General features: G+C 37.8%; 2 protein-coding genes across 3 annotated transcripts; both read right to left on the minus strand.

The window, feature by feature from the left end:
• Positions 1-360: 360 nt before the first annotated feature.
• Positions 361-11,115, minus strand: rab27a (RAB27A, member RAS oncogene family). 2 transcript variants are annotated; one of them, XM_031314364.2, is made up of 6 exons: positions 10,903-11,115; positions 3,617-3,785; positions 2,290-2,375; positions 2,060-2,163; positions 1,574-1,697; positions 361-729 (listed from the first exon to the last, which is right to left on the minus strand). In XM_031314364.2, the coding sequence occupies exons 2-6, from the start codon at positions 3,767-3,769 to the stop codon at positions 534-536; spliced, it is 663 nt and encodes a 220-aa protein (XP_031170224.1). In that variant the 5' UTR covers positions 3,770-3,785; positions 10,903-11,115; the 3' UTR covers positions 361-533. The 2 variants fall into 2 exon arrangements, with proteins under 2 accessions (XP_031170224.1, XP_031170223.1); XM_031314363.2 differs by having other exon boundaries at positions 10,729-10,966.
• Positions 11,116-11,678: 563 nt separating this feature from the next.
• LOC116060737 (protein PIGBOS1) lies at positions 11,679-12,061 on the minus strand. Its single transcript, XM_031314479.2, has one exon. The coding sequence runs from the start codon at positions 12,015-12,017 to the stop codon at positions 11,862-11,864; it is 156 nt and encodes a 51-aa protein (XP_031170339.1). The 5' UTR covers positions 12,018-12,061; the 3' UTR covers positions 11,679-11,861.
• Between the last annotated feature and the right edge of the window lie 345 nt (positions 12,062-12,406).

Here is a 12,406-nt window from a genome sequence, read left to right on the forward strand (position 1 = left end):
TAGTATGTAACTAAAGTTTCCTAAAAGTAAATTTCTTGGCAAATTTATCTCCATCATTAAACCATGACTGCAGGTATCACAGTCAACATTTATCTGACTGTACAAAGAGAAACATACTTCTTTCTTAAGTTAATTGCAGTGTGAATCTACGCTAACTAACTACAGCAAGTAAAGATTATTAACAGTATATCTATAGCACACCTGGCAGGGCAGCACTCTTTGCTGCGACTTTGAGCACAATGTTCATACCTGTAAGTATGATCACCATATCTGACTGATGACTAAAGTTGGACATTTCAGCAAGACGTCATAAGAATAAATATCCCCAATATGAATTAATTAGTCAAAAGACCCATTACATGAATTTAAATGAAATGCCTACATTCAAAAGGCACTTATCTCTTCAGTGACAAATAATACAGCATGTCAATGAAAGTTTATCAGTAAATATATATACTCCACGGTTAACCTTGGATGCCTTCCTATTTTGTTTCAGTGTTACGGGCATAGATGTGAAACCATCATCATTCATTCTAACATGCACATTTGCTCCTATCAGAGCCCTCTGAGATGTCTGGGTTGGTGGGTCCATTAACTCTGACGGTCCCATCAGGGATCCAGGACTTGTCAACACATCGTTCCATCCTCTTCATGATAAGATCCAGCAGGATGTCCACAGCCTTGTTGACGTTCTGCCCGTTTGCAGCACTTGTCTCAAAGTATGGGATTCTGCAAGGAAGAAAATGAGAAAAGGCTAGAGTTGGTTATTCTATCTTTTCATTTTCAGTTCCGTAAAAAAAACACGGAGTACTTTCCACCTTCCCTAGCCTTCTGTGTTGCTCTCAAACCCATTAATTCCTACTAAAGATTTAAATCTTTATTAACACAGCACCAAATATATGGTTGGATTTTTTTTAAAGGCTCAGCTATTTCCTAAAACAGCTGGACACTGTTTTAATAGTTTTTGGGCATCAATGGAGGTCTGTAACACAGACAATACTTGTTAGTCGGATACATTTATTGTTGTTTTTGGTCTTTTCCTTGGATTTGTTGACATAAAAAAAAAAAAGTAGAATATCGTCAGCCTATATCTTAAAACTTAAAAACATAAATCATACAATGTGGGGCTCTGAGTCCCATAAGGATCAAAGCACTGAAATCCACACAAAAGTTTATTTAATACATTTCTTTGGTTTTACTAAATCTACCTGAACCAAATGCATTCATCTTACAGGCTAATGGCTGAAAAATTCAAGATAATAAAAGGAGACAATATTAACTGTGGAGCAGAGTCAGTTTGGGGTCATATGTGAGGTTTATCTCTCTCTCAAAGGAATTTCAAACATTTTAGAGGGTACAGTTCCACTACAATATGTCTGTTTTTAGTGAAGGTGTGTCTAACTGGGCCAGAGCAGGATATATTTTACACATGCACAAATATTTGCTTTCCGAGGAGGACCAATTTAGTCTCACATTCTCTTGCACAGACTTTGGCACACAAGTTAGCCACTGCCTTCTTGGCAAACAACTGAGGGAAAGGTTGATGTACAGATGGATCAGAACTGAGACATACCCGTACTTCTCTGCCAGCTTACGGGCCTCTTCTTCACTGACTGCTCTCTGATCTGACAGGTCACATTTGTTACCGCACAAAACAACGTCTGGACTTTCGCAGTATGCGTGAACCTGTAACTGACCTGAAAGACACATTCAGCAATTTATTATGCCATTAGTCCTGTTTTAATGTGTAATATGTTTGCTTTTGAGAACGATACCAATCATTCATGTACAATATTCACATGAAAGAAGAAAGTTGCGCACAGTAGCAGCAGAAGAATAAAAATAGCAGAAAAAGACTTATTCTTAACTGGAAGATTATATGTTTAATGAACACAAAAGAGTGTTTGGTCATCATTCACTGGAAGTATTTTGGTAGTCAACAAGGAATTTAATATTGTTAGTGTCTTGTGCTCTTAATAAATAAGTAAAATTATGTGATAGGATCATCAGTTTAATGACTAAAAGTGTACATTTAGAGTGGTATATCAAGAGGACATACTCATCCAGTTTCTGACATTGAGGAAACTTTGTTCATTTGTGAGGTCAAACAGGAGGAGGAAACCCATTGCATCTCTAAAGAACGCGGTCGTCAAACTCCGAAACCTGACAACATTTAGACAAATAAAGAACCACTTCATGAGAAATATAACAAATAGTGACAAAGACACATTTTGAAAACAACTGAGGACAAGACCTGGTTTTAGGAAGGTGAGAAAGCACTTCATGTACCTCTCCTGTCCTGCAGTGTCCCACAGCTGCATGTGGATCTTCTGTCCTTTACCTGAAGATCCATCTGAATTCGTTGATTTGTATGCCTGAGTGAAACAGAGACAGGTGAGGTCAAACTAACTGAAATAAAATTTGGATCTAAATCTGATATAAACAGCCATAAAACCTAAACAAGCCTAAAAACATCTGTTTAAAACAGAAATAAACAGCCTAACAGATGTACAGCAAATGTAAACGTGTGTTTTATATATCTGAGTGTGAGCCATATGCTGTGATCACATTCAGAGTCATAGTCAAAATAGGCTTCTCATGGTGTATTGTCTATTTGTGTGCCAATAATCACTGACAATCAAAACATTCAAATCTATACCTAAATATTTAATATTCTGCATCATATTTCTTTTATTAATTTTGCATTTCAGTGGTTTCAAAGATTCAACAAGGCAGCTTGTTATATGTTGAGCTGTATTTGCAGCATAGCTGAAAAGCTTCTTTCTGATAAACAACTTGGGCTTATTTTCAAAACATTTTTAATCCATACATGAAAAGGTTTTCACGGATTTGACTTTATCATAAATATGTCAGCATTAATCTGGTGTTTGGTGGTAAACTGGATGCCGGCTGCTGGTAGAAATTGAGAAAAGAAGCACATCTCTGGGTTGTTTTAGGATGCATTACAATATCTTACTGTGTTTCAACCATGATGACTAATTATGATATTGACAACAACTACTCTGTAAATGCGACTTTTCAAATCACAGCTGTCAAAACAGGTATTTTGAATTTTTTCTTGTAGAGTATTCACTTGCTGTATCTTTATCTTTTTTTCAGAGATGATGGAAACACTTCTAATAAAAAGATGGTCAATGATTGGACACTGATGACATTCAGTCACTTAACATAAATTGTCATGGATTGGCTGAAAATCCTGTATAGCTGTGATAAAACTGTTATCAGGCTATATTGTTGGAGTTTGAGGTCAGTATCAATAATGAGTAAATACTGAGTAAATATGAACACTGCTCAGCTGTTTGCCAATGGTATGTAAGTGTTTATTCTTAAGGAGGGTGCTGCTTCAACATTAGTCATTACTCTGTTTTCTGTTGCAACATTCATCAGTAGTCTTTTGTTACAAGAGTTACTTAATGCTGTGGGAATGCATTTAAGCCCCTAATAAGGCAGCCACAAATGCTTGTAGCACACTTGTAGGACACAAGCAAATGTTTCTTCAGAAGCGAAGGCCGTAGTGTGTTTTTACTGAAGTACTGAATAAAAGAAATCCAAACAATTCCAATGCTGGCTTTTAGTCAAAATTGATTAAACTTACCACTCTTTTTTCTCTGAAGTCTATTCCAACTGTAGTAATAAACTTGGAGTGAAACTTGCCATCTGTGTATTGGTAGAGGAAGCTCGTCTTTCCCACACCAGAGTCACCTAGTGCTAGGAATTTGATGAGGTAATCATAGTCCCCATCAGACATAGTGAGCGCTTAATTTCTGAAACACACAAACAAAACAACTCAGTCAACCAACAATCACACTATTTTGCAATTGCATTTTGCAATTATTTATAAGAAATACATCTTTAAATGTAAATAGTGGTATTTACTTTTTTCTATCCCCCAAATGACACAGTGAAGATAGTGAAATTGTGAAGCAATGACAGAGGATCAATACTCTCAATAGTCTTCAGCCTAACCCAGAAAGGTTAGGTTGGAGAGTATTGAGAGAGAGACTAATTAATTATTGGTTTTGGTCATTGCATGGCATTAGTTGACAACAAGAACAATATAGAATAACACAAGACTTATTATTGTCTGGGCAAGAAAAAAAATATAATAATGTGCTAGTGTCACTCATTCACTGCTCTCTATATAATAGACACTCCCTGGACACTTATGAATCATCATTGCATTGCATTGTGGGAATGTTAACAGTAAATAGTGCACTTGCCACACACACTATTTTTTCGTTACATTGTGGCTAGGGCTGGGTACCGAATTCAATACTTTTTAGGCACCGACCGAGTTGCCTATAAAGTATCGAGTATCGAAAAATGCCTCGTCATTCAATACCCAATTGCAATACTTTAGGAGTTAATCTCATCAGCGTCAGTGAGCCAATAAGCAAGCAGCATGCTTCTACCAAGATCTAATAATGTTTGTGATTGGCTGTCTAACATAACACGTCGTAGAGACACACAGGAAACACTCTACGTTACACAGAGATGGCTCACGTAGTAGGAGCTGAAAAATTCATCTTTCCAGTCCAACTGGTTGATATAGAGTTACAAGAGGAACATCATGTCCTAATATTTATGTATATATACACAGTACTGTGCAAAAGTCTTAGGCAGGTGTGGAAAAAATGCTGTAAACTAAGAATGCTTTCAAAAATATAAATAATGATTTGTTTATTTTTTATCAATTTACAAAATGCAAAGTGAACGACCAAAAAAAACATCTAAATCACATCAATATTTGGTGTTACTACCCTTTGCCTTCAAACCAGCATCAATTCTTATAGGTACACTTGCAAAAAGTCAGGGAACGTTGAGGATTGTAGACACAGTGGTCGGCCAAGGAAACTTAGTGCAGCAGATGAAAAACACATCAAGCTTATTTCCCTTCGAAATGTGAAGATGTCCAGCAGTGCCATCAGCTCAGAACTAGCAGAAACCATTGGGACCCAGGTACACCCATCTACTGTCCGGAGAAGTCGGGCCAGAAGTGGTCTTCATGGAAGAGTTGCAGCCAAAAAGCCATACCTCCGACATAGAAACAAGGCCAAGCAACTCAACTATGCACGAAAACATAGGAACTGGGGTGCAGAAAAATGGCAGCAGGTGCTCTGGACTGATGAGTCAAAATTTGAAATATTTGGCTGTAACATAAGGCAGGTTGTTCACCGAAGGGCTGTAGAGTGGTACAATAATGAGTGTCTGCAGGCAACAGTGAAGCATGGGGGAGGTTCCTTGCAAGTTTGGGGCTGCATTTCTGCAAATGGAGTTGGAGATTTGGTCAGGATTAATGGTGTCCTCAATGCTGAGAAATACAGGCAGATACTTATCCATCATGCAATACCATCATGGAGGCGTATGATTGGCCCCAAATTTATTCTGCAGCAGGACAACGACTCCAAACATACAGCCAAGGTCATTAAGAACTATCTTCAGTGTAAAGAAGAACAAGAAGTCCTGGAAGGGATGGCATGGCCCCCACAGAGCCCTGATCTCAGCATCACTGAGTCTGTCTGGGATAACATGAAGAGACTGAAGGATTTGAGAAAGCCTACATCCACAGAAGATCTGTGGTTAGTTCTCCAAGATGTTTGGAACAACCTACCAGCAAAGTTTCTTCAAAAACTTTGTGCAAGTGTACCTAGAAGAATTGATGCTGTCTTGAAGGCAAAGGGTGGTCACACCAAATATTGATTTGATTTAGATTTCTCTTCTGTTCATTCACTGCATTTTGTTAATTGATGAAAATAAACTATTAACACTTCCATTTTTGAAAGCATTCTTAGTTTACAGCACTTTTTCATACCTGCCTAAAACTTTTGCACAATACTGTATATATATATATATAAAATAAATTGTACAGACAACATTTGTTTTTCAATAAAAATGAGAATTATGATGCAAAAATAAAAATTTCCATCCAATATTGTGAATCATATCGCAATAACAGTCAAAATAATCGCAATTAGATATGTTTTCTAAATTGTTTAGCAATAGCGTATACAGTGCAGTGACAAGGAGCTAACCATGACCCAGGAAACAAAACCGACGATAAAAATTAGATAAATAAAATTATGTTATTTGTCCTTTTAGTGTTACTTTTTCTCCAATGCACCATTTTGTTGCTGTATTAAATAACAAAATGTTTTTATGTGGAAATCAGTTTTCGTTCATTTATAATCTAAAGGACCAGTGAAAAGGTGTCAATCCCAGCATAGGCTTAGCTTGCTAACTATTAATTATCCATACATATGGTCTAACATTAATTTTCCACATTTTTATACACATCTTAAAAGTAACAAAAGAAACAGGCTCAGGTCCCCCTCCATTAGGCTTATACACTGTATACGGTGTAGTTTAACCTACAGCCAATGCAATGCAACATCTTTTACACTTTTACAATATTATGCCAGACCTCCAGATGTAGATCTGTACAGTTGATAGCATTGTGGGCTAATGTGTGTAACGTAAGAGCGGTTTCATCTCGCTGACACAGTGACAGGAAGCATTTTAGATTCCTCTCCCCAGCTACAGACAACCCTTACATTTCTGTCTACTCACTGCACTGCAAGAAAGTAGTTGTAATTTTTCTCCACAAATTAGTAGCTTGTTGTTCTACACATTTTGAAGTAATAGTTGAATCAATCACACATATTCCATTACACAATGAGAATAAGAAGCACACTACTACATCTACGGGATAAAACATTTGACATGGTCGACTAATTCAGATCAAAACATTCAAAGTGCAGATGTATCATATGACCAGTGCATGGAAAAGTCTTCAGACAAATCTTACATTCTTTCACTGTAACCCTACTGAACCTTTCATCTGGAGCCATAATCAGCTTATGGTCTCGTGCAAAATCAAGATCCATGATAAATGCACTGTGATGGAAATAGTTCCCACAAGCACTGATGTGTCGGTGAGCAAAGACCACCGAGGCCCAGGACTAAGAGGTCCACATTCCTGTTTGTGGGCCTGTTTTCACTCATGTGGGTTCGAAGTTAAAAACAAAGTCACAATCAAACCCACACAGTTAAGATTATTGTCCCACTCTGTTATGTTATTAAAAATAAATAAGATGTAGCTATTAGTAAAGCACTGAAGCCCAGGGAGAAACTGTAAACTCTGTTGCTTCTGTTTGGTCAGTGAAAATCGTGTTGCTCAGATCACAACTTCCTTGCACACTTCATCTTTGATTATACCACTTTCCTCTTATCTTCCACTCCAAAGGCCCACTGATAAACATACACTCATTTATAATGTACATCTAGCTAAAAGTCATGACCCAAAGAACGAATTCCAGGGTACAAGCAGCAAAATGGGTTTCCTCAAGAGGGTGGCTGCATCTCCCTTAGAGATGGGGTGAGAAGCTCAGTCAACTCGGAGTAGAGCCGCTGCTCCTTTGCGTCAAAAGGAGCCAGTTGAGGTGGTTTGGGTATCTGGTAAGGATGCCCCCTGGGCGCCTCCCTAGGGAGGTGTTCCAGGCACGTCCAGCTGGGAGGAGGCCTCGGGGAAGACCCAGTACTAGGTGGAGAGATTATATCTCCACTCTGGCCTGGGAACGCCTTGGGATCCCCCAGTCAGAGATGGCTAATGTGGCTCTGGAAAGGGAAGTTTGGGGTCCCCTGCTGGAGCTGCTGCCCCCGCCACTCGACCCTGGACAAGCGTATGACGATGGATGTATGGATGGATCTAGCTAAAAACTAATGCAGTCCAATACAACAACCCTGCAGTAAATCCTCCTTTCATGAAGGTTATAATGTTCAGTGTTTGTTAAAACTGTTTTAGAGAGGTGTTAAATCAACTTTATGATAATTTTGTAGGATGTAGTTTGTGGGCATTGGGTTTCTTTAAAATGTAGTCCACCACATTTATATCGACAACAGTAGACCTCCATTCAAACATGAATCAACACCTCCTGTTCTGTAGATTGCATTAGCTTAAGCTAGTTGTACCTAATAAACTAGCAAGTGCTGGTCAGTAGACCTTTTTCACAGCAGACATTTTGACTTGCCATAGCAGGACATTATTAGACATTATTACTGTTAGAATTATTATATAATCCATTGTGGCTGCGTCACACAGTGTTAATGACCTAGACTGTGGCACCAGAGTCTTAATTGTCCAGCCACAGTTTCAAACTGAACTGAAAATATTTTTACACTTCTTATAATAACATTAACGATCTCTAATGCCTATATTTATTTATTTTTTTACCCTGGCACAAAACCTTGAGTCAGTATAGGATTTCTGTTTCAGTGAAAGCAGGTCACAGAAGAGACACAGTCGAGATAAAACACACTGCTGGAGTTGCAGATTGTGTCAGCAAATTTCTGCCGATCGTTATCAGGCTAATCAGAAGACTTCTTATGGAGCCCCAATCGCACACAAGAAATAGTTTAATTTAATGTAAACAAGCAAATGCTATAATGAAAAGAAAGCAAATGTTCATGCACAATATGTCTAGTACACAAAGATGTGCTAAAAACTAAACTTTCAAGGCCGTGTCCCAGTCATATTAGGCTACACTTCCCAGTCCACTATCACAGCTGTGAAAAGGAAGTGAGCTCTGATGGCAGAGTATGATCTTCCGTGATAGGCAAGAAAACACTGAGTGCGGTAAATAGAAAGAACAAGAAGTCTTATCCTAAATACTGCCTTACATAAACATTTCTTCAACAACATGTCCAATACCAGGCCTCCTCTACTGGATGGAGACCTCTCCAAATGAAACATAATGATTCTGGTTTCACGTCAAAGAGCTGACATTAGGAAAGCAGAAGAGGAAGACCTCTGTGACTTCATCGCTGCCTGTTGTTGAGAGGTCTGGTCTCTCAATTACCATCTCAATATATTAACTTCACTTAACTACATTGTATGCCTTAGAAATCAAGTAAGTTAAACTACATTGGGTTAGAAGGAAATTACATTCAACAGTATCGTTTCCCACAACCTTTTAACAGAAAACAAACGAGGCCCTGTTGTACTACTGGATTAAGGTGTCACATAATACAGTACTCCCTTCAGTTGTAAGGGCTTCAGAAGCAGCAGTTAAATACCAAGTGAGATGCTCATCTTAACCAAATAGTTGTCATTAACAGCAACAAATTGGTTAGGGTTAGCCTAGTACAAAACCAACAGCAACATACGTAGATGATATCCTGACATATGTTCTGTGTGGAGGAAAGTTTATCATTCATTCAAAAAAAACATTGCACCCCTATCAGAGTATTTTTATGGGGACACAGACCTACACCACCATGTTTGACTGTCTTAATCACTGGAACCATGACTGGCCTTATTTATTTTTAGGGCTTTTGACAGCCCATAAGAGGACTTAAGTTGTTATTTAGGTTGATTCAATATTTGATTGCATTGTATTTCTGTTTAATTCAGATTTTGTGGAATGTTTTTATTATCTATCTTGTGTTGTTTTACTGTAAAATATTGTCATTTTGGCCAGGACTCTCTTGAAAGAGTTTTTTTTTTTTTTTTTTTTATCTCAAGGCTTTGCTACTTAGATAAAGTTTAAATAAACCTTAATCTACATTAATATATGTTGGCATTTTTCTTCTGCAGTGGGAGTTAACATAGTAGCTGTGTTTGCCAGCTAAGTACTACCACCCATGCAGACCAGCAAACAAAAAGCAGCTTTAATCATTTGTCAGGGAGCAGTGGAAGACCCACCCTGGGCAGCTGTCCAACATGGCAGCTCTTTAGGGAAAATCAGGATATGCACATACCATAAACTTGAAAGGATGCAGCACTATAATGATGTGCAACTCAGAATAAAATCAAATGATTAGGCTATGGGCAACATTTATTTTTAAAACTTCTGGCTGCCAAAGCTGGTAACTATCTGCTCATTAAAATACCATGTGAGGATTTATCTGCAGTAGGAGCAGCAGCAGCACCAGGCAGTGGGAGGCACATAAAACTAATTCTCTAACTAACTAAACACTAATCGATTAACCAAAACATATTAAAAAACAAATCGAATGAGCCTCAGCTGGTCCTCATGTGGCATTATTTTGGGCGACCTGGTGGCAAGAAATAACCACTTTAAACAAAAACAAACAAAAATAAATAAATAAATAAATAAGTATGTGTATATATATATATATATATATATATATATATATATATACACACACACATACATATATACTTATTTATTTATTTATTTTATATATACATACATACATATTTATTATATATATATATATATATATATATATATATATATATATATATATATATATATATATATCCTTAATGTGGATCCTGCCAAGAAGACTAATTGGATGCCATCCTCCCAGCTCTGTCGGACATATTGCAGCCAACATATGGATCCAAATGTCTAAACGTTGTGATAAATGTTAATAACTTGTAGTCCTGCTTGAAGAAACCAGTTTTTTACTTGTATAAACAGTGGTGTTGGTCTGTAACGGTTATTGAGCAAGTGTGGAATAAGCGATCAACTCTGAGAAGAGGATAAGGCAGGTGTAATGTTTCCCAACGCCAACATTATCGTTATGCGAGGGTGAATTTGACAGACTGTTATTAATGCAGATAATCGAGTCAATTAAAGTTAAAAGAAAACTTTTCAACCCCTTGCTAACTCCTGACAGATGCTACAGACGGAATTCTTCGACTGACATTTCCTGAAAAGACTCTTCTGTTAACAAACTCACCAGCCCCGGGGCGTTGCTGCGCACTGTGTCCTGGTGTAAAGAAGTAGTTTACAAGTGACCGTTTAAGACTTTACTGAGAGGTGAATAAATGATGACTTTACTTTCTCCGTTGACTCTGGGCCATTAGTTGACAGGAGACCAGCTTCGTTAACACTGAACACCTCATTTACTTACCGCGGCTGTTGAGAAACAACTCCTCCTCCCGTAGCCAACGGCCGTTTCATTACTCACAGCTAAGCTAAGCTAAGCTAAACTGAAGGGGAAACACTGCTACACTACTACACCCAGAGGCGGAACATGGTAGGCTACATGTCGGCTGCTCAAGGTACTCAACTCGAGTATTTCTATTTCATGCTACTTTATACTTCTACTCCAATACATTTCAGAAGGAAATAAAGTAGCCTATAGGATACTCCTTATTCCAAAAGTATGTGCCTAAAATATAAATAGGCTATAGTAGCCTACCCAAGTCAAAGTTCTCAGTCCTTATGCAGATGCCCATTTCAAATTCACATTGGATAAGTGGGGTCCGGGAACCGGGGCACCCAGGGATCTTTGAGGGGGTCCCCAACAAAAAGGGGAATAATTTATTTTCACTATAATTCCATCCATAAGTGGGTAACACGATGACAGAATGTATGACTATTTTGGTAATGGGTTTTATACACTTTCTGTAATAAAACATCTAAAAGCAAAAATCCTAAAGATGCAGGACCCTGGGACTAAATCTTGTCAAATGGGGGTCCGTGATCTAATTTGTGTCAGTTTAGGGGTCCTTGATGTGAAAAAAGTTTGGGAATCACTGGCCTACATCACTTAAATGCTGCAGCTGGTAACGGTGGGGATCATTTTAATTACTTTGCATCAGGCAGCTTAACCTATAATTATATATGTGATGTATAATGAAACTTTGACACACGCCATTTTGAAACAGATGATAATTCAGGAGATCAAATTATTAATTACTTTATTTTGTACATTAATAATCATACAAAGAACCCCAAAGAAGCATGGCTTTATCCATGCTGGTCTTGTCTTTAGTTCGGCCTCCAGCTCTGACAGTCCAGCAGCCTCTGATGTAGTTCTTCTGGCTTCTGTGTGTGTGAAGTATTTCCTGGGAGTGATGAATTATTTCAGTCTGTTTCATTCTGTTTCTTTGGCACATCCTGGTTTTGTTGTCTTGAGGTCTGCACCGGCTCAAAATAAGGTCTGTAGATATAAATACCACCAGCGACTCCAAGCAGTGTGGCTAAGGCGATCTGTGAGAAGGGTACTCTTCTTCGAAACATGACGTCTTTTGATATGAAATCCAAATGTTGAAACACAAGATGATCTTGAAAGAAGAGTAAAGTGGTGTTATTTAAGATACTTATCTAGACACATTGAATTATCTTAAAAAAAAGTTGAATGTTACATGTTCTTGCTAAATTTTAGGCATAACTTGCTGCATGGATGTTGTTTTGTTTGGTAGATTTCCATGTACTATCCTTAGCCTCCTATTAGCATATACACACTATGCTTGATGGTACCTAATGTCGACAGGTGTAATACTACTTATCTATAACAATTTGCATTGGATATAGATAATGTTATCAATAGATCAATCAGTATGAGCTCAATGTCATCATTAGACTGCAATAATAGTGTATTGTTATGACCATAAACGAGTATGCAATAC

The sequence above is a fragment of the Sander lucioperca genome, chromosome 3, assembly GCF_008315115.2.
Source record: "Sander lucioperca isolate FBNREF2018 chromosome 3, SLUC_FBN_1.2, whole genome shotgun sequence".
Classification (NCBI taxonomy): domain Eukaryota; kingdom Metazoa; phylum Chordata; class Actinopteri; order Perciformes; family Percidae; genus Sander; species Sander lucioperca.